Source organism: Gastrolobium bilobum, unplaced genomic scaffold (genome assembly GCF_033153095.1).
Source record: "Gastrolobium bilobum isolate Gb01-03AN ecotype WA unplaced genomic scaffold, APGP_CSIRO_Gbil_v1 utg9231, whole genome shotgun sequence".
In the NCBI taxonomy this organism is placed as follows: Eukaryota; Viridiplantae; Streptophyta; class Magnoliopsida; order Fabales; family Fabaceae; genus Gastrolobium; species Gastrolobium bilobum.
This window is the reverse complement of record NW_026897073.1, coordinates 83,789-110,634: the sequence shown is the minus strand read 5'-3', so window position 1 is coordinate 110,634 and position 26,846 is coordinate 83,789. Positions and strand designations below refer to the sequence as shown.

Genomic DNA, 26,846 nt, shown 5'->3' with positions numbered 1-26,846 from the left:
TGAGCTGGATACCTATTGGTTTTATCATACATGAGTCATTAATTAAATGCAAAGTGTTTGACAAGTATAAAATCATTGATGTAGTTTCACCTAATAGTTTAGACTTTTGGGTTGAATTTGTTCTTTACATGGTATTAGAGCCTGAGTGTCACGGTATGAACCTCACTGCCACCTATTTAATTAATAATTAATTATGTCTTATGTAGTTTCTTAGCACAGGTAGGTGGTCTTGTGCATTATCCACCCTTCAAACTCAATGAGCTCTCATGTGAGAAGGCGTCTTATAGAAGTACAAAATCTTTAATATAGCCTCACCCAATAACAGTTTAAACTTTTGGGTTGAATTAGTTCGAAACATACTTAATACTGACTCAGCGTAAAATACGTCCATACCTATTGAATGCAAGCCCAATATACCTTGAAAGGGTAAGAATTTTTTTTAATTAGGAAAAGGTATCTGACTCAAAAATTTAAACAAAAAGAATCTCAAGAATAATGGAATGATGACATATTCGAGAAATTTCATCACACTAATCAAGGAAATCAGAGAACTGCTGCAATTCTTCTATCAGGGGAGATATTCTAACTCTTCTTTTAATTTTCTTAGTTATTTTTGTAGTATTTTGTGTGTTCTTTATTTTTATCTTTAAAAAAACAAAAATTTGGAAAATGTTTTCTGAGCACGTCCCAGGTTTAGATATGCTTTCCCTAGTTAACTTGACTGATTCATCATAGAAAACATGTTTTGTATGAACTTCTGGCATAATATTGTATGTGCATGAGCAGAGTTCATGATTGCTCGTTTGTCTGAATTTTGTGATTGAATGATTAATGATGCCTGATGTTTCTTTTGAAAGTCTAGCTTGACATCATAGCTGGTGAAGGTTTGTGCTTAAACACTTATTTTATTCTGAGAGACCTCATTGTGATAGCATTCTAGAACTTGCTCTGTTTCTCTGAGATGCATGCATTGATTGAAATGATTAAGGCAATTTTATTCTGTTAGCCATGGCCAGACAACCCACCTGTATGAATTTTTCCATTGCTAGCCCCCTTGAGCCTGAACTTTTTTGTTGATAATTGACCTGTGGCCTGATTGATGGCTTAGCCTATATCCAAGTGACTTACCTTGATTGAGATTGAATTACTGATGTGTTGAAAGTTAAAACAAAAAAAAATTTGAGGTAAGCTCCACAGAGGTCAAATAATTAGGGGAAGTAAAAGTTCATTTGTGCCCTTAAAACAAAGGAGAAAAAAGCAAGAAAAAGAAAAAGAGTGAATGTAAAGAAAAAGTGGCTGAAAGGAATTAGTTTCTGAAATTCTGTGGGAATGTAAGTGGAGCAAAACAATTGAGTTGAATTTGTTAAAAATGAAATAATATCAGTTTTTCAATCTCATTGTTGTTTGAGCTACTATCCATATATTCCAAACCTTTAACCCAGCCAAGTTACAACCTGTGAAGTCCTTTTGATCAATTGTGCATGTGTTAATGTTCCTCATCTTTAGGAACTTGAGAATATGATCAAGCTTATGGTAGTGTTATTGCTGTGATGGATTGAGTGATTGTTACTCCCCCAAACACTTGAGTGCTGAGCATTATATGTTTTGTCTTGGTGAGGGGTGTTCAAGCTAGATTCTGACATTTTTATGAGAATAGAAGGCATTGTTAGGAGTTCTTTGCATTGATTCAGTTATGCTTAGCATAGTGATCTATTGATTGTTTGTGTGATGTTATGTTGGAATAATTGATTGTTTCCTGGATTAAGTCTTGTACATTGCTGGGGACAACAACGTTTAAATCTGGGAATGGTTTGATATGCCTCTGGCAAGTGTAGTTTTCTGTGTTAAAATTGATAAGAATTTAGTCATAAAAGAGCAACTTAAATACATATTTGCTAATGATATTGATTCTTTCTTTTCAATAATATTTCTCACCTATTTGTTGTGTTTTTACAGGAAAAAGAAGTGAAAATTATAAAAAGCCTGTTAACGCAATTCCACACGGATGCAGAGAAATACAAGTTCCAGAAGCATGGCGCCAACCGGCGCCAAATTAAAAGAAAGGAAACAAAGTTCCATGTTGCATAGGCCAAATTCCAGGGAAATGGCGCCACTTGGCGCCAAAATGGAGCCAAGTGGTGCCAAAATGAATAAAGGTGAAACAATATTGCCACGCCAACTAGCGCCAAAAAGAGACAAAAGTGGCGCCAATGTTGAAGGTAAGTGGCGCCAACTGGCGCCACTTTACGTAAAAGCTGTTCCGACTTTGCAATTTTGGACAGAAGCGTGGCGCGAAGTGGCGCCAAACCAATGCCAGTTGGCGCCGGTTTGCGGGAAAATAATACCGTGTTGCGTGAAGGGTATTTTTGGAAGAAAGAAAAGAGGCTTATAAATAGGATCCTTATGACAGAATTAGGGATCCAGACCTATTCTGAGAGAGACGACAGTGGTGCTTCGAGAGGAATCTGAAGATCAAGTTTCTTTCCTTCTCCTTCTTTTTAATTTTATGATTTCATTGAATATTGAATTTTTAGCCATGATTATGCTTGGCTAGTTACTCTTTATTGTAGTTAGGGTCACAAACCCTATGTGAACCCTTGTTACGCGGATTGATTTATAATTGCTCGTTTATATAATTATCTTTATCTCTACCCTGTTCGTATTTTACATTTTCTTTATTAGAATTGATCACTCTAATAGTTGATAATAGTCTGAGGGTTAGAACCCTAGATAGGAATATTGGGGTTTTCATCCTGAAAGGGGGTAGGATAACTGTTCGTATGCATGCTAGAAATATATGTGTATTGAATTGCGGATGCCTAAATTATTGAGTTCATCGCTTAATTTTCATGAGGGGTTGCTAATGGATTAGGATTCCAATTGAGATTAAAGGGTTAAATTGCCAAGGGATTGGGATTTAACTAATTATTTTAGATAATAATTTATCCGAGTAATTTTATAAATGAATATTGTAAATCAATCCAAAGTAATAAGTGAGGATCATAAGGTGAGTGCGCTCTAGCTACAATGCTTTTCTCATTTTTATAAATCAAAACTCATTTTCTTGTTCTTATTTTTATCCTTCATTACAGAAAAATTACAAAAACAAGTCTTTATTTTCAATTCTCAATTTCACAAAATTCGACAATATTTGTCACAACCTTTGAACTCTTCCATTCTTAAAAGGAACAATTAATTGATATTCGACCCAATCCCTGTGGAGACGATACTTTACTTACTATCTATATTACTTGTGCGATCAGTATACTTGCCGGTGAGCATCAACACTCCCACCCTTTGAGCTAGCTTTTGGGGTGGTGTATCCCAAGGTTCTTAACAGATTAGGAGATTTTCGAATTTGAATTATTATTGTAAAAGTTTAAATTATCTTTCTATTTACAATAAATTGTTGTTTAGGAAGTTGTTAGAATATTTTTAGGTATTATCTTTCTGTTTACAACAAATTGTTGTTTAGGAACTTGTGTATATATACACCTCATTTGTAGAAGAAAAATACGAATGAATGAAAAGAGTATTCCAGCAGTTAGAATTTTGACATGGTATCAGAGCGTTCGAAATCTCACCGCCTTCCACTTTCTTTGTAGTGGAATTTCCACATGTAGGTGGACTTGTATGTTGTCCACCCTTCAAGCCCAGTGGGCTCTCGTGTGAGGGGACGTGTTGAGAAATATAGTCCCTCGTGTGAGGGGACGTGTTGAGAAATATAGTCCCACATTAGTTGTTTTGGCAACTAATGTGAGGTTTATAAGGCCTTGGGCACTCCCACCCTTTGAGCTAGCTTTTGGGGTGGTGTATCCCAAGGTTCTTAACAGATTAGGAGATTTTTGAATTTGAATTATTGTTGTAAAAGTTTAAATTATCTTTCTGTTTACAACAAATTGTTGTTTAGGAAGTTGTTAGAATATTTTTAGGTATTATCTTTCTGTTTACAACAAATTGTTGTTTAGGAACTTGTGTATATATACACCTCATTTGTAGAAGAAAAATACGAATGAATGAAAAGAGTATTCCAGCAGTTAGAATTTTGACATGGTATCAGAGCGTTCGAAATCTCACCGCCTTCTACTTTCTTTGTAGTGGAATTTCCACATGTAGGTGGGCTTGTATGTTGTCCACCCTTCAAGCCCAGTGGGCTCTCGTGTGAGGGGGCATGTTGAGAAATATAGTCCCACATTAGTTGTTTTGGCAACTAATGTGAGGTTTATAAGGCCTTGGGCACTCCCACCCTTTGAGCTAGCTTTTGGGGTGGTGTATCTCAAGGTTCTTAATAGATTAGGAGATTTTTGAATTTGAATTATTGTTGTAAAAGTTTAAATTATCTTTCTGTTTACAACAAATTGTTGTTTAGGAAGTTGTTAGAATATTTTTAGGTATTATCTTTCTGTTTACAACAAATTGTTGTTTAGGAACTTGTGTATATATACACCTCATTTGTAGAAGAAAAATACGATGAATGAAAAGAGTATTCCAGCAGTTAGAATTTTGACATGGTATCAGAGCGTTCGAAATCTCACCGCCTTCCACTTTCTTTGTAGTGGAATTTCCACATGTAGGTGGGCTTGTATGTTGTCCACCCTTCAAGCCCAGTGGGCTCTCGTGTGAGGGGGCGTGTTGAGAAATATAGTCTCACATTAGTTGTTTTGGCAACTAATGTGAGGTTTATAAGGCCTTGGGCTAGGGGTGTTAACGGGCCGAGCCGAGCCGAGCTTTGATCTTAACGGGCCAAGCCTGTATTTAAACGTGTCAAACTGGCCTTAGCCTGTTACCTGTTACGAATATAATATTAGCCTGTGGCCTGGTTCGTTTACAAAAAATAAAAGCCTGTCTCAAGCCTGTTGCCTGTTTATTTATTAAAAATAAAAACCTTACTTTCCAATTTGTAGCAGTATTTAGCCCATTAATCATGCACTGATATGTATTTTTTTGTAAGAAAATAATAGTTGTTTCTTTTATAATAGAAAACATTAATATTAAAAAATCAAAATAACAACAACACCTTTACTTTATTTTACGTTGCTTTTCTTTAATTTTCTTCCACATTCTAGATTTTTTACACTAGATTTAAACCCCACCAATAAATTTTCTTCCACATTTTACATTAAATTTTCTTTCACGGTCGCCGCCATAAGCATCATTATAAGCCGTGGAATCCGCATGGCTTATAAAAATAGATGATGAACATAACTTCATTTACCTGTTGGTGGGACGATGAGTTAGATCGGGGAGAAGAGATAGAGCAGAGACAGAAAACTGAGAAAAGGATGTTGAAATGATTAATATAAAAATATAAAAAATAAATAAATTTAATGTATACGGGCCAGCCTCCAAGTCTTCAAGGCCGGGCTTGGCTATGGAAGCTTGAGGCCTTTTAAATAAAAAGGTTTCTGCATGAGTATAAGTCTGGACTTAATAATAAAAAAAGACGAGTCGAGCCGAGCCGAGCCGAAACGGGCTGGGCCTAAGGCCCCTGGCCTTATTATGACCCCTACCTTGGACACTCTCACCCTTTGAGCTAGGTTTTGGGGTGGTGTATCCTAAGGTTCTTAACATAAGATGTGACTATAAATAAGGAAACTGAAATAACAAAATTGATTGTTATAAAAAAAAATTTAAATAATAGCTTCGCACTGGTATTCAAAACATTGTTCTTCCAAGTTTCAAAAAGTGATGAAGAGAGATTTTTAACAAAAAAATCAAATGAACGGTCTGATTACGATTACCATTTACGGTTGTTATTATTACTGTTATTGACTAATATAATATATTTTTAATATTTGTTGAAATAACAACACAAAACCCACCCCCACCCCACAAAATCAAACCACAACATATGGAAAATTATTTATCAATTTAATCTAACTAGTTGATTACCCGTGCGATGCACGGAGAAAAAAGAAATCGGTTTGTTTGTCCCGTAAATAATTAATAAGAAAATCGGTTTGTTCATATGACATAAACGTGTAACTTTTAAGGTAGGAACAAAAAAAAGAATATAATAATTTAAACACGGTAAATTCCATGGTTGACAACAAAATCTCCTTTAAAAAAAATATAAATGTCATGTTGACAACAATATAATAAGAAATATGCCCAACCGATACTCACAACAGTTGTAAAATATCGTCCGCCATGCACTATTGGTATTTGCTGCTGTTCGAAATGAATCATAAACAATATATAAACAATAATTGGAAAAGAAAAAATTATTGAAGGGAATTATATAGTTTATGGCATATGAATAATTCAGAATTACAATGAAAAATCTTTGACTCTGAAAAATGACAAGGGAATAATATACTGATTGTGCCTCGAATACTGAATCTGCATAACAATAAAAAATTAGCAGAAAAATAGGCATAACAACTAAAGGAAATCAACAAAGAAGATTAAAAAATATTTTCTGATAAAAAATTGAGATCTTACCTGATACCAAACAACAATGTTATCTCTTTGTAGAAATAACTAAGTATACTACACTAATCTTTGAAATATTTCCTTGTAGACGATGTTAAATGTAGTATTTGTAACGCAACCATTTTCATCAAGTATCAGCATCTTCAATCTATGTCTGCTCTTTACTCTAGATAGTGCCACATATAATTGCCCATGAGTGAAGACAGGCCTAGGAAGATAAATGCCAATATGAGACAGCGACTATCCTTGACTTTTGTTGATAGTCATCGCAAACGAAACTACCAAGGGGAATTGTCTTTTTTGGAAGTTTACTGGAAATGTATGAGCCGATGGGCTGATCGTCATTCTAGGGATTAATACAGTATCTCCTATATTGTTTCCTGTAAGAACAATTGCCTCAACAACATGATTCCCCAACTTTGTAATAAGTAATCTCGTGCCGTTGCATAAACCTCTTGATTGATCAATATTTCTCAATAGCATCACTGGTACTTTAACCTTCAAAGTTAATATATGATCAGGAATCCCCGAACATGAGAATGTATTTAAGATATCAGGGGAGATTTCGTCATCCTCAACAGATGAATTACCGTCTTGTTTCAAAACCTTATTTGAACTCAAAAATGTCCTTTCTTCACCGGAATCACAACCATTAGGTGCTCGTTTAACATGGCAACATCGGACAATTTAGGAGTCAGAAGAGCACGTTCTTTAAAGAAAGTAGGATCTAATATATTATCCATCAGATTCGGGTAAACAAAATCAACAATATCTGAAAGTGGGTCTTCTGAACCTTTGATCAACAATTCATCTGGAATTGTTATAATAGATTCTCCATCAACATCATCCCCAAGATCACCATCTCCTATTTTAAGCAGCCACTCAGAAAATTCTTTTATTTCCAACAAATTATTAGTGTTACTTCCAGAATTGAGACGCATGTTCTTGGTCAAAGATAACAGATGACAATGGGACTATAGATAGGAAGAATTGTTGGTTGCATGAACTATATCTTGTCTACTGCCATTTGGAATGACAGGTAATATTTGCCGAAAGTCACCTCCTAGAACGACAACTTTTCCACCAAAGGGCATATCAACACAGCTGGTATCATAAAATCTAAGAACATCTCTAAGTGTTCTATCAAGAGCCTCAAAGCAAAATTTGTGTACCATTGGTGCTTCATCCCAAATGATTAACTTTGTTTTTTACAATAACTCTGCCAAAGTAGAATTTTGTTTTATATTACATGTTGAATCTTCGATGATCTGTATAGGAATACGAAATCTAGAATGTGCCGTACGTCCTCCAGGAAGAAGAAGTGTAGCAATTCTGCTAGAAGCAAATTAAGCAGCATTTCAGCTCGAGATCAAACAAATGCTGACAGGGTGTTCCAAATAAATGTGTTTCTAGTCCCACCAAAGTCGTATAGGAAAAAAATCCTCCTTTACCTGCCGAAACAGCTGAAATTATTTTGTCATAAACAACCCTCTGCTCATGAGTAAGTGAATTCAGTAGTCTGTCATGCTCTTCTTTCAAAGAGAAACTGTCATGATATTGATTAGGCTAGACGTTTCCAATGCAAAAAGTTGTGATTCTGTTCATGCAACACAATCCCAAGATTCATAATAATTGTATTTTAATAAAAATCATTTCTGTTTTTAGTTTCAACAAAAATTGAAAAAGCTTGAAAACTCTTAACTTCTTCTTATAATGAAATCACGAATAAACTGAAACGCGGAGCGTTATATACTGGACAACGATTGAAATTTTATCTTATTTTACATCGTTTAAGTGCAGCCTTTATATTTATATTAATTGATCTAAACACCACAAAGATGCAGCATAACATCACACAAATTAAAAATTTTCAAGAACAACTTCAACGTTTAATTTCTAAATATAGTTCAACAACAGCAAAAAGTAATAATCCCAAATCGTCATCACAGGCGTTCTTAAATTATCAAGCACGAAGAAAATATATCCACAACTCGTAGAATACAAAAAAATATCCCCAGCAAGCCTTAAAAAATTCTTTTCCCACCATCCATATTTAAATTCAAAATTTTAAACCATTTCAAATTTCAAATTTTAGATCAGATGTCCAATTCCAACACAAAAATAATTAAAACAGCTGATTTCTTTTTGGATACCAATGTGATGGGCAATGAGACATTCAATGCCTTGTCTGCCACCACAAATGGTCATTTAATTATTCGATTTAGAAATTAAAAATTGATTTTTAAAAGTAATTCTTTTCCCACCATCCATATTTAAATTCAAAATTTTAAACCATTTCAAATTTCGAATTTTAGATCAAATAACCAATTCCAACATAAAAAGCAATTAAAACAGCTGATTTCTTTTTCGATACCAATGTGATGGGCAATGAGAGATTCAATGCCTTGTCTGCCACCACAAATGGTCATTTAATTATTAGATTTAAAAATTAAAATTCGATTTTTAAAAGAAATTCTTTTCCCACCATCCATATTTAAATTCCAAATTTTAAACCGTTTCAAATTTTGAATTTTAGATAAAATGACCAATTCCAACAAAAAAAGCAATTAAAACAGCTGATTTCTTTTTGGATACCAATGTGATGGGCAGTGGGACATTCAATGCCTTGTCTGCCACCACAAATGGTCATTTAATTATTCGATTTAAAGATTAAAATTTGATTTTTAAAAGAAATTCTTTTCCCACCATTCATATTTAAATTCAAAATTTTAAACCATTTCAAATTTTGAATTTCAGATCAGACGACCAATTCCAACATAAAAAACAACTAAAACACCTGATTATCCAATTAAAATTTCGAATTCCAAAATCATATTTATTAATTAATTATTCTTTTATGTCTGCCACCACAAATGGTCATTTAATTATTCGTTTTAAAAATTAAAATTCGATTTTTAAAAGAAATTATTTTCCCACCATCCATATTTAAATTCAAAATTTTAAACCATTTCAAATTTCGAATTTAGATCAAATGACCAATTTCAACATAAAAAGCAATTAAAACAGATGATTTCTTTTTGGATACAAATGTGATGGGCAGTGGGACATTCAATGCCTTGTCTGCCACCACAAATGGTCATTAAATTATTCGATTTAAAGATTAAAATTCGATTTTTAAAAGAAATTCTTTTCCCACCATCCATATTTAAATTCAAAATTTTAAACCATTTCAAATTTCGAATTTCGAATTTTAGATCAGATGACAAATTCTAACATAAAAAGCAATTAAAACAGCTGATTTCTTTTTGGATACCAATGTGATGGGCAATGGGACATTCAATGCCTTGTCTGCCACCACAAATGGTCATTTAATTATTCGATTTAAAAATTAAAATTCGATTTTTAAAATAAATTCTTTTCCCACCATCCATATTTAAATTCAAAATTTTAAACCATTTCAAATTTTAAATTTTAGATAAGATGACAAATTCCAACATAAAAAGTAATTAAAACAGCTGATTTCTTTTTGGATACCAATGTGATGGGCAGTGGGACATTCAATGCCTTGTCTGCCACCACAAATGGTCATTTAATTATTCGATTTAAAGATTAAAATTTGATTTTTAAAAGAAATTCTTTTCCCACCATCGATATTTAAATTCAAAATTTTAAACCATTTCAAATTTTGAATTTCAGATCAGACGACCAATTTCAACATAAAAAGCAATTAAAACCCTTGATTATCCAATTAAAATTTCGAATTCAAAACCATATTTATTAATTAATTATTCTTTTATGTCTACCACCACAAATTGTCATTTAATTATTCAATTTAAAAATTAAAATTCGATTTTTAAAAGAAATTATTTTCCCACCATCCGTATTTAAATTCAAAATTTTAAACCATTTCAAATTTTGAATTTTAGATCAGATGACCAATTCCAACATAAAAAGCAATTAGAACAACTGATTTTTTTTTTGGATACCAATGTGATGGGCAGTGGGACATTCAATGCCTTGTCTGCCACCACAAATGGTCATTTAATTATTCGATTTAAAAATTAAAATTTGATTTTTAAAATAATTTTTTTTTCCAATTTACCCAATAAAGAAAGTTTGTATATACCCAATTTGTAGAATTAATCAGGGAGTGACACTTGGCAAAACTCTACAGCATTGAACTTTCCTTTATATATATATATATATATGGGGCAGGATATTCTTACACCGGTGTAAGAGTTAGAAGTCTTACACTCAATCTTGACCATTGATCAACTTGTATCTAATGGTTCAGTTTACTAAAAAATTAGAGCCCTTAGATATAAGTGACATCAACGAATAAGATTAAGAGTGTAACTTACACTAGTGTAAAATGATCCTGACCCTATATATATATATATATATATATATATATATATATATATATATATATATATATATATATATATATATATATAGATTTGGTCTTTGCTAACCTATTAGGTGTCATGTGGCAGCACCACGTTGGGTAACGTAACCAGACTTAACAATTCTGCTATGTGTCATCATCAGTGTTGTTAATCTAAAACTTTATTCCCTCTTCCACTATTATTTTCTAAAAATTAATTGATATAATAAAGAATAATTAATGTTTAGATGGTAAATAGCACGACAATTATTATTTTTAAAATTAAATTTTAATTAAATAATAATTAAGAATGTAAATAATTTTTATTACCTGTTATGGTCATTTTAAATTTTAAAAAAATAAAAAATATCAAATTTATCGTGATTGATTTTATCTTTCTTTCCTTTTTCTGAAAAATTCAAATATTTTAAAATGAAGATATTAACAAATATTATCAAGATCCTAAATGAGGTAATTATTTTTATTTAAGAAATTATCATTAAATTTATTTGATAAATAATATTTAAAATCATAAATAATTTTCATTTTTCTGCTGCAATGTTTTCAAAATTCCTGTAAATTTAAAAAATTAAAATTATTGTTAATAATGATAATTTGATTATACATTTTTCTATTTCTTTCATTATTTATTCAAAAATTTAAATATTTAATATTTGTTAAATTGGGAGGATGATACTATGCGTAATTTTTAATAGCTTGAACGTTAATGTTAGTCATGAAATATGAAATATTATTTTCCTTTTTTTATAGTTCTGTTATTTTTATTAATCAATATTTCTTGCTATTATTTTTAAAAGATCTGAAATATTATAATTCATGAAAAATTTATGTTCCAACTTAAAATAAAATAAAATTTCTTTTTTTTTTGGAGTTACCCAACCCTAATTATCTCTTTGAGACGAGTTGGCTCCCTCCGGTATCCCCACGAGCTTCGACTCTTTGAGCCGGCTATGGGACTAATCCGGAGTGCGGGGGAAGAGTGATAATAAAATTTCTATCACTTGAAGTTTACAGAATTTATTAAATCTTTGAATTTTTAATAGAGAAAGAAAACAAAAAATCCATTATCAAAATTTCAGCATTGATGATAAATTTTATAATTTGCAATTTGCATTTGACTTAGTGAATTTAATGTCAATTTAAAAAATAATAGTAGTTGCAATATTTATGATCAAAATTATTAAATATTAATTATTATTTATGATACAAATTAATATTTCGAGAGGAAGTGGAAATTTTTACAAACAATAGGATAGCTTATGTGACAACATTTAGTCTAGCTTGACAATATCGTAAAAATGGAATTTGAGAGGGATGCCAAGTGACACCCTAATCTCGTCAGTGGGCCAACTAGATTAATTTGGATTTAATTGATAAATAGCTTCCTTGTAAAATCTAAATGCAAGATAATTGTGTACTCCATTTAAAAGAAAAAAAATATCAAATAATTGTAAAGAAAAAAAATATCAAATAAGTATATAATCAAAATATATTCTTTTTTATTTAATTGATAAATAGCTTCTTTGTAAATGCAATATAATTGTGTACTCCATTTAAAAGAAAAAAAATATCAAATAAGTGTAAAATCAAAATATATTCTTTTTTTAATAACAAATATATATATATATATATATATATATATATATATATATATATATATATATTTATGGCTAAGTGCAAGCTAATGCTAAAATAGGAAACAAGCTAAAATTTGAACAGATTAATCAATCTTGAAAGGGCAAGATTTTTTTAATTAGGAAAAGATATCTGACTAAAAAATTTAAATAGAAAGAATCTCAAGAATAATGGGATCATGACAAATTCGAGAAATTTCATCACACTAACCAAGAAAATCAGGGAAGAGACAATCGTCTAGACATGAAAATTCTAACATATATACATATTTGGACAAACAAGCAGAAAAGGTAAAAAGGAATAGAGAGGATCGAAGTGACAAGAAGAGAAGGTCTTACCAAGAAAAAAAGTAAGCTCGTCCTTCTTGATCTTTTGTTGTGCACTTTTTATTTTTATTTATTAAATGTTGGAGAAGTAATGTCATTTTATTCGATGCTTTACGTTGAATCTATTACATGTTAATTTTTGCTTTGTTTTAATTCAGTTAAAAAGTTCACCTGCTTGTACCTGCAGCATAGTCATAACACCATTCCGAATTAGTAACAATTGTTGTATGTGCTAGAAAATGGGTCGTGGAAGAATAACGATGGTTCCAAAGGAGAAAGATCGTAAGAGAACTGTTATGGATCAGAATAAGGTCCATGGTCAGTAAGGCTCATGATCAGCTCAGGTCCACAGGTAAGCATTATAAATAGGAGCTAAACGCCACAGGTATAATCTAATCTCTTTTTACCTATTTAGGCAGCCTAGATAGCACGCACACTTTTCCCAAGGCTAAGGCCATCAGATAGTGTGTGATCTGCTGTCCTCAAGATACCTAACTCATAAGTATCTAGAGAAGACACCTGAATCATAGATCAATCATCCAATCCTAATTGGACACATCTGCCTAGGGCAGAACAAGAACATTTCAGAGGAGAAAGAGTAACATAATGAAGAAAGTTTATGAGTTTTCCACTCTTTGTGATGTTGATATTTGCGTAATTAGCTATGCCCCCAGCTTTGAGGGTGAAGGACTTGCTCAACCTGAAACATGGCCCCATAACACTGGAGAGGTACGCGGCATCATTCAAAAGTACATTGATCCTCCCCTTGATAAGCCTCCTAAGATCTTTGATGTGCAAGATTATTATAAGGATAGGATCAAAAAACTTGAAGCTAACATCTCCAAAGTGAGGAAAGAGACGCTCAAGATCAAGTACCCAACTTGGGATGACTCTTGATGAGGATCAACTCACTATGATGATTGGAAAGCTAGATGCTAAGCTTGATGCTTGTAACCAAAAGCTTGACATGCTCAAAGGAGATCCAAAGGGAAAAGCAATAGCAGAATCAGATAAGCTTGGCACACTTGCTCCCTACTTAGCCTCAAATCCAAGTAGCCATCTCAATTTCATGCAAAACATGTCTCATGCAACCACAACTTTTCCCTCTCCCTGTGGAGTCAAGTAGTGATAACAACCAGCTACCATTATACCCATTTGAGCATGGCCAGAGTTCTCAATCTTCCATGTTTCATTTTGGTCAAAATAACTGTTAGAATTGAATATTCACACATATGCAAGAGATAATACTTGTGTATCTACTAAAAAAAATTTCTTTTCTATTCTTACTGCTCTTTTTCTTTTTCTCTTGATCTACATTTCATACAAATTATCGAAGGTTATTTATAAGCTATAAAACTGACCAACATAACTCCACACATAACATCCTCATTACTTTATAACTGACATAACTGACTCGTTAATATTCTAACTGAAATAACTGACTCGTTAATATTCTAACTGACACAAGAAACTAAAAAACCAAAACTGCTAAAAAACGGACATTTAAAATTTATCCCAACAATAACACACAATTTATGGGAAATACTGAAATGGTGGGTTGGCCATTTCTATCAGCTTGGTCATGTTATATATGATTCCAAGACTACTGATATTACAAAGCAAAATAATACTTTTGCTGAAAATATTCAAAACCACCCACCAAGCTACTATAGTGGAAATATACAAACAATGCAGCCTTATAATATTAATGCTTCGCAGACTCTTCCTTCTCAGAACTCAGAACCTTCATTCCAGACTGCATCAGATCTACCATCTGATTTTCAACTTAATGGATTCTACAATACAAATTTGTTTCAAGCTCAAATGTTCAACTACAGGCATGGAAATAATTAGGCCGTAATATTTCAAACATCTATGCTTCTCATTATGAAACTGTAATTTTTTTAGCTTGTTTTGGCATTGGCTTTTGTTTATTGAATTGTTGAATTTCTTTTCTGGGTTGAGTTTTTTTGCTTATTAAAATTTTATTTTATTTTTGTTGAATTTTCTGGGTTGAGTTTTTACTATGACATTTTATGCAATACACTTAAACAACTTGGCAAAATCGGTAAGTTCTTTTTCTTGTTATTTTGCTATCTTACTCTAAATTTGAACCCCTAATAATTGTATTTACCAATTTGAAACAAAGATTATGATTATCCATCTTTGACAATAAAAGGATTTAATAACAGAGTTATTTTAGTGGTATTTACGATCGCATCATCACATTATATCATGAGGGAAAGTTATTTTTGTAAGGATTTACTCTTAAAAATTGATTTGATGGTATTTAATCCTTTTAAATGACACAACTCATATAATCTTACTCCTCACGAAGAGGTGAGACCATACCTTTATTTTTTTTGTCAACTCTCTCTCCTTCTTTATCTATCTCTTTCTCTCTCTTAAAATGACACAACGTTACATCCTTTTATAATGACACACACTTTTTCCATTTTCAAATACATCATTGTCTGTGTGTTTTCCATTCCATCATTTAAATTAGGATGCATACAACTTTGACCTATCTATCTGCAACGACGGTACACAATGGTGGTTAATTAGGGTTATGTCCTTCCAAAATTTTCAAAAATTAAATTTTAATCTTTAAATTTTGATTTTTATCTGTGCCTGTTCCAACATTTAATTTGTGATGTTTTATTAATATTTAATATTTTGAAGTCAATTTTAATTTTAACCTTATCTTTATCTTTTGTTTCCATATTTTTTTGGCAACAAATATTTGTGAATTAAATTGGACTCAATTTCAACCATCTTTGCTAGCAAATTATATAACTTAGATAATATGTCACTTTGAAAAATTAAAACATTGCTTTTTGTACATATCGGACGACTGGTACCTAGAAATCTTTATTTCACAACAATTGGTTGCAGTGTGGATAAATGAAGTATTAAGCTGATATCGTATACTATTAAGCATCGTCACATAAATTTGTGTCCACTCGATTACTTGAAATGGAATCAAAACAAAGCCACTACCAATTGGAAAAATTGAAAGATATGCTACACAACAATAACTATAAGGCAAGCCAAAAAAATCGTATTCACTAATTAGAGATTACGACGGAATGATTGCTGGGAAACAACTCACTTAAGTTAAATGTTAGAGTAAACACCCTTTTTGGTCTCTGGCAATATCTACGAAATCTTTTTTAGTCCCTGACAATAAAAAAGGACCAAATTGGTCCTTAAAATTATGAAAAAAAGGCCACATTAGTTCTTATGTCAACTCATCCGTCACTAACGTGACCCTTTTTGCATACTGTTAGGGACCAATTTGGTCTTTTTTTATTGCTAGGACTAAAAAGGATTTCGTAGATATTGCCAAGGACCAAAAATGATATTTACTTTAAATTTTATTATTATTATTATTATTTTGGTAAACAATTTTATTATTTTATTCAGCCAAGTTACTATTTTTTTTTTAACAGCTGCTTAATTTCCTTCATTTTAGCAAACCTTTTAAAATAGAAACTTCCATATTTATCTATTCGTATGTAAAATCTAATTTGTCTACCTCTAGAATCATGTGAATAGGTCATGAGTAATATTTTAAGATGATTTTCATCCGCTAAACGGAAAAAACGGATTTCGATTCCATATATCTACTATGAATTTATCGATCAATAAATGACTAATATTGGGTAATATTAATGAATTTAAGGAAGGAATTTTAACAAACTAAACAAATATCCTAATATAACCCTTTTTTATGAAAAAATCCATAAATTAATTTTAACTTAAGAGAAAAATATTAAAACAATTTTTATAAATATTTTTTCTTTTTTTAAGTAAAATATACTTATCTAGTTAACATAAAACTTTTTAAACATGCATCTCAATTAAAAAAAAATACTTTTTTTCTCTTAAAAAATAACAACATGCTAGATATTAAATATACCGTAGGAAATGCAGAGGTGAACCTCGTTATTTCATACTGTATAGTCAGTTGGACATTAGATATTGAGTTTTATAAGAGTTATGTTGTAAGAAAAGTGATTGTGAATGTTATAGAGATTCATTTTGCGTGCTGTAATTTTCTTTTTTTCTTTTTTCTTCAAAAAGTGTGGACCCCACAAAATGTTGTGTGTGTAGGAAAGTTTGTTGTGTCATGTTAAATGACAAATGTAAATCTCTTAGATATTTCATTTTAACCAGCGTGAATAAAAACAGAAAAAGCCTATTTTATGGTGTAAATAAACAAAGGAATTTAGATGTTAAGTATTCCAGGTCAGTCCATAAGACATGTCCTCTACCTCGCAACAACAAATATGCAAATCTTTAAACGAGTACATATTTCTTCAGCCGATTCAGGTGAATGTTTGGCGAACTTCAAGCGCTCTGCTCTTCAATATCTCCATTTTCACCATCTTCAGCAGCCGCAGCAGCCATCAACTCATCGAAATTTGCTGTCTTCCCAAGTATTATTTCAATCTAAAACATGATTTATCAAATATCGAACTTAGAGGCAATTCATAAAGCAGAATCCAAGGCCACAGATTAGGAGACATTTTAGGCGTGCTATAAAATCATCAAAAGCTGTTTTTTATTTTGGTTTTAATAAGGCACTTCATTTAACCTCTGTGTATGTGTGTGAACCGGGCTCCAAGGCAAACATTCTAGGGGAAAAAAAAAAACTTGTTTCCATCCTTACCTTGGCCTTCTGAACAGGTCTACCTCTAGAATCATCCTTGATGTCAACAGTTGATGTCATGATTTCTGCATGAAGATTCCATGAATAATCAAATTAGCTTATTACACCATTGGCGAATCAGAAAGAGTTAACGAGAGGGGAGAGGTCACATTTCTCAGGAGAATAAATAAAAGATGGTAACGCACTCTTTTCAACAGCAAGCCCATTATTTTTCAAAATTTCAGCGACAGTTACCACTGTGGCAATAGCTGTAACAATAAAAGAAAAAAAAATCAGAAACCGTATGAAAATCGTTACCAAGGAAGAGAAAGGAAAAGATATAATGAGGAAGTCACATATAAATCATTAAATAAACTGCATTTTCTTCCTCATTTTAACTTAGTAATACAGTTCTGCTCCTCCAGGAAGTAATATGCTTGAGAGCATAATCAACATCCAAGAAGTTATTGCCTTCTAATTTTGAAAATGAAATCATGTTTCTCCAGTCTTCATTCATCATTGCAATACAGTCAGCATGACTGTTCTGATGGTATCTGTCCCAGCATTTCTATGTTCTATCAAATTGAATCATTGATTACACTTAAATCCCAAATTGGAAGAAAGACCCTTGGGGGTAGAACTTCAGGGTCGAAGATGAATCTTTAACCACAGCACTGCCAAAACTCCGCATGGTTAAAAAAATAGTTTATCCAAATTTATCTTATTCAGATTCTCACAACTTGAATTAATTTTTTTTTAGTTTAGGGAAAGCAAAAAACAGACTAACTACTGCTACATAATCTGGGGATACCTATTCCCCTCAAATCCCTAGCTACAAGGTCTCTGCACCCCGACAGTGAATGGGTGAAAACATGAGTATCCCAGTTATACAAGTAAGCATGTGTAGCTAACCAACTAATTTGGAAGAAAGGCCCTTGGAGGTAGAACTTCAGGGTCAAAGATGAATTTTAAGTACAGCACTGCCAAAATATGGCAGGGTTAAAAAAATAGTTTATCCAAATTTATCTTTTCCAGATTCTTCAAATTTCAGTTTTTTTTTTTTTTTTGTTAAGTTTAGGGAAAGAAAAAAACAGACTAACTACTACTACATAATTTGGGGATACCTATTCCCCTCAAATCCCTAGCTACAAGGTCGCTGCACCCCGACTTTGAATGGGTGAAAACATGAGTATCCCAGTTATACAAGTAAGCATGTGTAGCTAACCAATCAGCTACGGAATTCCCTTTCCTGAAAGCATGTATGAGATACTTGCATAGTCCAAAATTAAGTTGTAAGTCCTAACTAAATGATAATATGGGTCAGCAAACAAACTCATGCTACCAACCTACAGATTATTTGGAGTTTAACAAGGGATTGGAAAAGGGAAGGCTTGCATAAAGCATTATTAGTAAGATTTAAAATTAAGCATATAACATATTAGCGATTGCCACTACCACCAGCACACTGTATCCCAAGGCTTTGACAGAATAAAAAACTAAAAAAAGTCTGAAACAGAGTACCAAGACTCAAATCATTCACAAGATCAGGGCAAGCAGAGGCAGACAAAGAAACCTAAAAACCACTACAGCCACCTGTTCAACAGTCAAAGGCCTTGAAACATATACAGAGACATCCTATAAAGCAAAACATGTTTATATAGACTGATATTGATATGTGTTACCAAAAGTAACACCTATTGTTCAATGAAGGTTTGATCTTTCAAGTATACCATTCTTTAGTTTTTCACAATTCTCAATCTCGCAGGACTATATATCTCAACACGCCCCCTGACACGAGAGCCCATTGGACTTGAAGAGTGGACAATGCAACAGGCCCAGCCTACCAGTGCTAAGAAACGCCACAAGAGAAAGGGGGGGCGAGGCTCTGATACCATGTAAAGAACCTTGGGATACACCACCCCACAAACTAGCTCAAAGGGTGGGAGTGCCCAAGACCTTATAAACTCCACATTAGTTGCACATACAACCAATGTGGGACTATATATCTCAACAAGAGTTATATTTAGTGACCAATGTAACTAATAGAGTAATAAACGAATGAATCAAAAGCATGAATCTACATGACTAATCGATAATCAATAGAACCAACTATTCATTATCACAAGCAGCGTTCAATTAATAGAAAACTTTAAAAAAAAAACAGAGGAAAAGGCGAGAGGGGTTTTTATACCCATTCCTAGTGCTGAGAGCTCGACCTCATTATGCTGTTGCATATATCTCTACAATAACAACACGTATCAACAAAATTAAACAAAACCGAATGTGCTCAGAATAATTAAAAATGAGAAACATATGAGGCTAGCGATTGAAAATTGCAAAGAGATGGATCGGTACCTTGGCGAGATTAACGTAGAAGAAGAGGGGCTTCTTAGTGTTGGAGACCTGAATGCGATTCTTCTTATAGGAATCGGAGATGTTGATGTTGTTCACTCCCTCCGTTATGGCTTCCATTGCTCTCTCTCTCTCTCTCTCTCTCTATAGCACGATGATTAAGATCAAAAACCCTAACAATTTGTTTGTCACATATGCTGAGGAAAGGTATTGCCCGCGAAGCACGGGGTACAACGCGTGTGCACTCCTTTCTCTCTCCCTGGGCCTAAGCCCAACACTTCTTATTAGTTGTTTCTGATTCAATGAGCTATCAGTTTGGGCCATATGGTAATCATTATTTTATATTGGTGTAAATTATATTATATAAAAAATTAATAAATATATACCAAAAGTGTAAAACATGGTCATTTCATTTAAAATGACATAAAATTATATTTTTTTAAATAATAAATATATTATATATATATATATGGGAATGATCCGTTTGTAATTTTTTTTAATAAATTTTTGCAAATTACACTATATACTCTCGAAAATACATAGTGTAACCTAGTGTACTTTCGAAAGTACATAATGTTATTCGTAAATATAACACACCTTATATATATATATATATATATATATATATATATATATATATATATATATATATATATACGTGTGTGTATGAGATAGGATTATTTGACACCAGTGTCAAACTTTTTAATTTAACACCAAATTTTACCCGTTCATTTTTGATAATCTAACGGTTGTAATTTATTGAGAATTAATAAATATGACCCAATAAATTATAACGGTTAGATTTACGGAATCAATGATTAAGATTTGATGTCAAACTTTTTATTTTGAAATCGCTATCAAAAGATCATCCCAATATATATATATATATATATATATATATATATATATATATATATATGAGAAAAGTGTTTGTCATTATTTTTTTTTGATAACAAGTGTTTGTCATTTTAAATGACATAAAGTTATGTTATTTTAAAGAGAGATAGACACAAAATAAATTTTTTTATTTAAATTTTAAATTAACAAAAAACCACCCATTTTCTCTCTCCCATGATTTTCATTTTCTGTGTCTATCGCTCTCCTAAAATGACATAACTTATGTCATTTAAAATGACAAACACTAAACCCTATATATATATATATATATATATATATATATATATATATATATATATATATATTTACGATTTTGTTAATCTCCTTTTACATAAGATAATTATCTTATGTTATAGAGAGAAAATGGTTGGGTCCCACCGTTATAAGAAAAAAAAAAGGTGGGGTGTAAAAATTGAAGTGAGAGAAAATGAGAGAAGTTGTCTTATGTTAAAGAAGAGTAATATTTTCCATATATATATATAGGGCTTATCGTTTCTCAAGCTACTTGGGATAATTTTATCTCCTGCTACTATATCATAACCGTACAAAGATGGATCAATAGTGATAAAAGAATAGAGAGAAAAAAGGAATCATAACCATTCAAAGGTGAATCAATTAATATAAGAAAATAAATAAATAAATAAAACGACATAATTTTGAAGTAGCCGAAGATAAACTTATCTCAAGCTGCTTGAGAAATATTTTTTCCATATATATATATATGTGTGTGTGTGTTCGCGCGTGTTTATGAAATTATGCATTTCATGGATTACTAAAAAAAAAAATTATGCATTTCATCTGTTACATAATACAAAAGTGGGTTGCGAATTTAAAAAAAAAAAAAAAAAGGTTTAGAAAATTTTAAGCACTCAATTGAAAAATAAATAAGTTAGCACGACTCTACATGAGAAAAAAAAAAAAAAAAAAAAAAAAAAAAAAAAAACGTCGCGCTTGTGGTTAACTTGAAATATCGAAATTCTTGTGGTTGAATTTTGGTTACATGGTACAGAACTTTGCTGGCAGACTTGAAAAGCAACGAACAGGCTAAAAACGTCGCGCACGATTCTGATACTTTGGAACCTTTTTTTTTTTAAGAAAATTATGAAAACTTATTTCCTTGTCAAATAAATATTAGTCTCGGTAAAAAAGACTGGAGTACTTTGATCATGTGATTTTAAACTTTGGACCCCCTGTTAGGAAAAATTCCCACCTGCATTTCGAGAGATTAGGTTCGCACCTATTTATTGTTAAACTATTTACCATTAGTTTTAAGAAAATACTAAACTTATCACTCGATACTTGAAACTGAAAGCTTACATTTTCAGCCCATGTTTTGCAAGCAACTCAATAATTTACCTAATTTAGAAAAAAAATACTTATCCACTCTAATTTTGTGCTTTTACCCGTCAAGTTAATGCCATGCTACTAAGAAATCCTTCCCAACAAATCCTTAAAATCCTACGCACATATAAAAGTGTGTGGGACCAAAAACAATTTCGTTTTTTTTTTTCTTGAAATGAACCCTTTATGTATGTGTAGGAAATAATTTTATCTCATACAATATAAAAAACATTAATCCTTTTGTTCTTAATGAAAAGCACAACTTGAAAAGATTACCAAAAAAAAAAAAAAAGAGAAAAAAAAAAAGCACAACTTGAAATAGAAATATTTGTTCTCCCTTCAAAGGTGTCCCCAAGTGATAGGAGTTGCATACCAAAGAAATATAGCAGCAATGACAACGGACCCCTCGATGCACCAAATGTGGTTCCTGCATGCTAGTAGTGTTCTTGTGCGACAATATTTATTTCAATAGCATAATTTTGAGGAGTCTTTAAAGGATTATTAGCTATAAAATTTTCTGGCTCATTTAACAAATTGACCAAAAATTTAAACTGAGTAATTAACTAACTGTGCCCAAGCAGATTTGAGTCCAAGCAGATTCACAAACAATCCGGCCCATTTCAAGCTCTATTTGAGATAACGGTGTTTGCGGTCTGGATTGGATCGATTTTAGAAGCAAAAATCATCCGATCCAATCCCTTCGATTTGATCATGTAATCATCCATTCGGTTTGGATTTTTTTTCAAATCCAACCCGATCCGATCCAATTTTTTTCGGTTTGGATTGGATCAGTTTTCGATTTTTTGAAAATTTTAATTTTTTTAATGATTATTGTGCAAATAACATCTTTTGTATATATTGGATTTGTAATTTTATTTTTTTAAAATACAAAAGCATCAGTAAACTATAATATAGTTTTATTTTTTGGACAATGAGACATGAAACTCTGCATAGATGAAATTTTGTTAATGAGATGTGAATAAATTTTTTCTTGAGTTTACTTAATACCTTAATGGGTCTTGGGTTTAAAAATTTTTGGGCTATGATTGGGGAAAGACCCAAGTAGGTATAGAGAAATTAATATATTGGATCGGTTTGGATTGGATTGATTTTCATCTACCAATCCGAAAACCGATCCAATGCAATTAAAATTTGCGGGTTTTTTTCGGTTTTCGGTTTATTCGATTATCGATTTTTCGGTTCGGTCACCGCAGTTTGAATCAGTTGATGTACACCCCTAATTTGAGAAATATGAAAACTCTTAGGCTTTGTTTGGGAGTTTGGAGGAGAAAAGAAAGAAAAGAATTTAAGGGAGAGGAAAGGGGAAGGAAGGAAAATGAAGGGTATTTCCTTCTCTTATTTGAAAGTTAAAACCCCCCAAGTTATAGGAACTTTAATTTTAAGAACAATAAGAATTTTAGAAGATTTTGTGAAAATCCCAAAATCCTTCCCCTCATTTTTTAAACTCTCAAACAATTTTTAAACTCTCAAACAATGAGAGGGATTAATAAAACCCTTCATTTCTTTTCTTTTCCTTCCTAAAACTAACTTCCAAACAAACCCTTAATCAACATCACATTTGAGTAGAATCACCCAAGGGAATGAGAACTTCTGAACATAGTCACCCTAATCAGTAATCACAAATGGATGCATCAATGATCCAAATCTCTACACAACTACAAAAGACCTGCATTTAAGTGAAGATACATAAAACAGTAAAATTGGAGTTCTATTCATCCTCGGGTACTCCACGAAGGTAGAGAACATTGTTACATCTAGAAATACACACAATGAAATAAGACTTAACTAATATATTTTAGAAATGACACTCTCGAAGGAGGTCAGAAATAATCTGATTAGGAAAAAAAAAATCAGTAGGCTCGGAGGAGGAAATGCATATATTTCATGTTCAGAAATACAAAATAAGCAAGGTGTCGCAGTCTTTTACTAAAAAGTTTATGGGTTTATGTGTGTCATTTTAAAGAATGTAAAGTTGTGTCATTGTAAGATAGAGAAAGAGATAGATAAAGGAGGAGAGACAGAGTTGACAAAAAAAAAAAAGTGTGAGTCTCATCTCTTTGTGAGAGTGAAAGGATATAAATTGTGTCATTTAAAAAGATAAACATTTTTCTCAAAAAGTTTATTTACAACATAAGACAAATACAAGACAAGGATGACACTAAAGACAAGAATCACCATTGCCAATAATCTTTAGATTACCAATCTTGATATCCAAACAAAGCCATAGTATAACATGATCAAACTCTCGTTGTTTCTTTGGGTTTGATAAAAAACAAATCCGATTGCATTTTCTGAACATCCTATTCTTTATTATATATAACGCCGGCTTATAGGACTTACGGTCTAGTTTATAGATCAGACTTTGCTTATTATAGATAGTCAAATAGAATAAGCCTAGGCTTTAAAAAAAACATATTTAGAAAGTAGACCATAAGCTTTTTTTGTACATGTCATGTCAAGCCTATAAACTTACAGGTCGGCCTTTGTCATATTATTTATTTTAAATAAATTATTAATTGAATAATAAAGTAATATTATTTTAGTTATTTTTTTTAATTATTAAATGTTAAATAGATTTAGACCATATCCGAGTTGACTCAGCCGGTCTGAGTCGGTTTTTAAAATACTGATATAACCATCTAGGTTGAGAGATCACTTTGTTCTATTTATCTTCAAGCTCACAAAACATTATATAAAGCAGAGAGTGAAAAAAAATTAAATGTAAGAGAAACAAAACCTAGTTTCCAATTTTGACATCAATTTACAAATATACATAAAAAGATATAGACAATTTTTATATACATGTGCTAGCAAAGCTCAAAAACTACTAGCAAATAGAATAATTGAGATGGAAGTTACCTTATTAAAGCTCTCCAAATTTCCAGTAAATTGTCCCTCAATGTACTCCTCGGTGTTGGCCAGCTACACAGAGATTCACAAATATCAAAATTAATTTTAGCAACTAAGCCGAGAGCCCCAAACAATAATTATTACACGGGGGCAAACACATAAGAGTTTATTTAGAAATTCACCTGCAAGTTCATATAGGAATCAACTGAAACAAGATAGCTTGGAAAATAAGAAATAAAAAACCACAATTAACAAATAATTAAAAAAATCCATGCAGTATTTGATTACCTAATGAAAAAACACTGAAATGAAGCACGTTACTGTGATATTTAACAATAGAAAAGTTAGGGACCATACCCTTGTACTCCATTCCCCACTTTAGTTTCACAGTAACAGGTTTCCCAGTCAAATTGTTCAGAAAAGCTTGGGATTAACTAGTATAGTCTGCAAAACACAAGGATGGAAAAAAAAAAATTAGAAAATAAAGCACATTTAATCACACTCCTTGACGTAACCTTTCAAACACAATAATGTGTTATTTGAAGACAGTGGGTGATATTAAATCACTAAGAGGTTTGAACTCATGTATAAAGCAGAAGAGATGAATGATCAGAATTATCATACACAGTGCAATAATGAAAATTAGAACAGACTTACTTGATGTCAGATAATGAGACAAAATGATCAATGTATACAGAATAGTATAGGAATAAATGCGAGCCCACAAAATGTGTCTCCTTAAGACAATTTTTCCCCTCACTGATGCCAATGGTTGATGGACACTTGTCTCCCAAGATAGAACAAATTTCGTCTGAAGAGTGATGGCACTATCAGTCAACAGCCCAAATGAACACAACAATATGCCAGAGTGATTACACCGGAGGATGAAAGGAAATATGCAAACTGGATGGAGGAAAAAATCCGGAAGAATAACAGTGCAAAAAATAGGACTATATTTTCTGAGGGTCAAGGTCTATATATAGAAAACGTAAGGTCACGATTCAAAAGGCACCTATTGGACGACGAAATAACACATATGTTGGACACGAAAAGACATATTCGTTAGACACGAAAAGACACTCATTCAAGGATGAAATGACACGTCCATTAGGATGAAACAACACATCTGTTAGGATGAAAAGATATATCTGTTTATCGACGAAAAGACACACATTTTCACTACCAAACTTCTTATTCATAACTTATGGGATTTAGACCCAAAATCCAACAATCTCCCACATGGATAAGAAGTCAATTCATCGTGACTAAATGCTTAAGAATATGAATGCAAAATGTAATTTCCTCAACGAGAGACAACTGCATCGAGATAGGTAGAGTTAACTTTGAACTTTCTCTTATGAAAATCTATCGGATATACTCGGTCAATCGGTGGTCTGGGCGACTTGAACCGTCGACCCTTAGTGTATAACTAGACAATAGAAGTCACACAATTGCTTCTCTAGCATTGTTGGTCCTTTGTTGTGCCCATTTTGGTCGTGGGGCACCTTCCTGGTTCTGCGAGTGTTTTAGAGAATCGGCCTTTAAAAAATTCTCCTAGAAGCGGCCCTCACTTCACACTCACATAGGTTATTTCTTGTGATGTAACTCACTATACATCATCTGAACAAAACAGATTAAGAAATCATTAAAAGCCTAAATGTTTACCCTCATAAATACACTGTCTTGTCATAGGAATGAGTATGAGTTTTAAAAACTCCACAGTGTCTTGACATTCAAACATCACTTAATTATGTCCTTGAACCTAGTTCGTGGGATCTCCACTGATCTAGGTAGAGTTACCACAATGCTCAACAATTGATAGGCCTTAAACTCATTCCTTTCGACAAATTCTCAACCAATTCTCTAGGAATCCCTTTGGTTAACGGATCCGCTATGTTCTCTTTAGACTTAACATAGTCAATTGTAATGATTCCATTAGAGAGTAGTCGTCTTACGGTATCATGTC

General features: G+C 32.1%; 1 protein-coding gene across 1 annotated transcript; it reads right to left on the bottom strand.

The window, feature by feature from the left end:
• Positions 1 to 16,927: 16,927 nt before the first annotated feature.
• On the bottom strand, positions 16,928 to 19,978 carry LOC133303863 (uncharacterized protein At2g34160-like). The gene is made up of 5 exons (XM_061503831.1): positions 19,775 to 19,978; positions 19,611 to 19,659; positions 17,626 to 17,688; positions 17,441 to 17,505; positions 16,928 to 17,220 (listed from the first exon to the last, which is right to left on the bottom strand). The coding sequence occupies exons 1-5, from the start codon at positions 19,889 to 19,891 to the stop codon at positions 17,119 to 17,121; spliced, it is 396 nt and encodes a 131-aa protein (XP_061359815.1). The 5' UTR covers positions 19,892 to 19,978; the 3' UTR covers positions 16,928 to 17,118.
• Between the last annotated feature and the right edge of the window lie 6,868 nt (positions 19,979 to 26,846).

Coding starts and splice junctions, on each gene's coding strand:
- LOC133303863 (XM_061503831.1), bottom strand. CDS start 19,891: ATGGAAGCCATAACGGAGGGAGTGAACAACATCAACATCTCCGATTCC. Junction 17,689..19,610: donor GCTCTCAGCACTAGGAATGG/GTATAAAAACCC, acceptor TTATTGTTACAG/CTATTGCCACAGTGGTAACT. Junction 17,506..17,625: donor TGGGCTTGCTGTTGAAAAGA/GTGCGTTACCAT, acceptor ATCTTCATGCAG/AAATCATGACATCAACTGTT.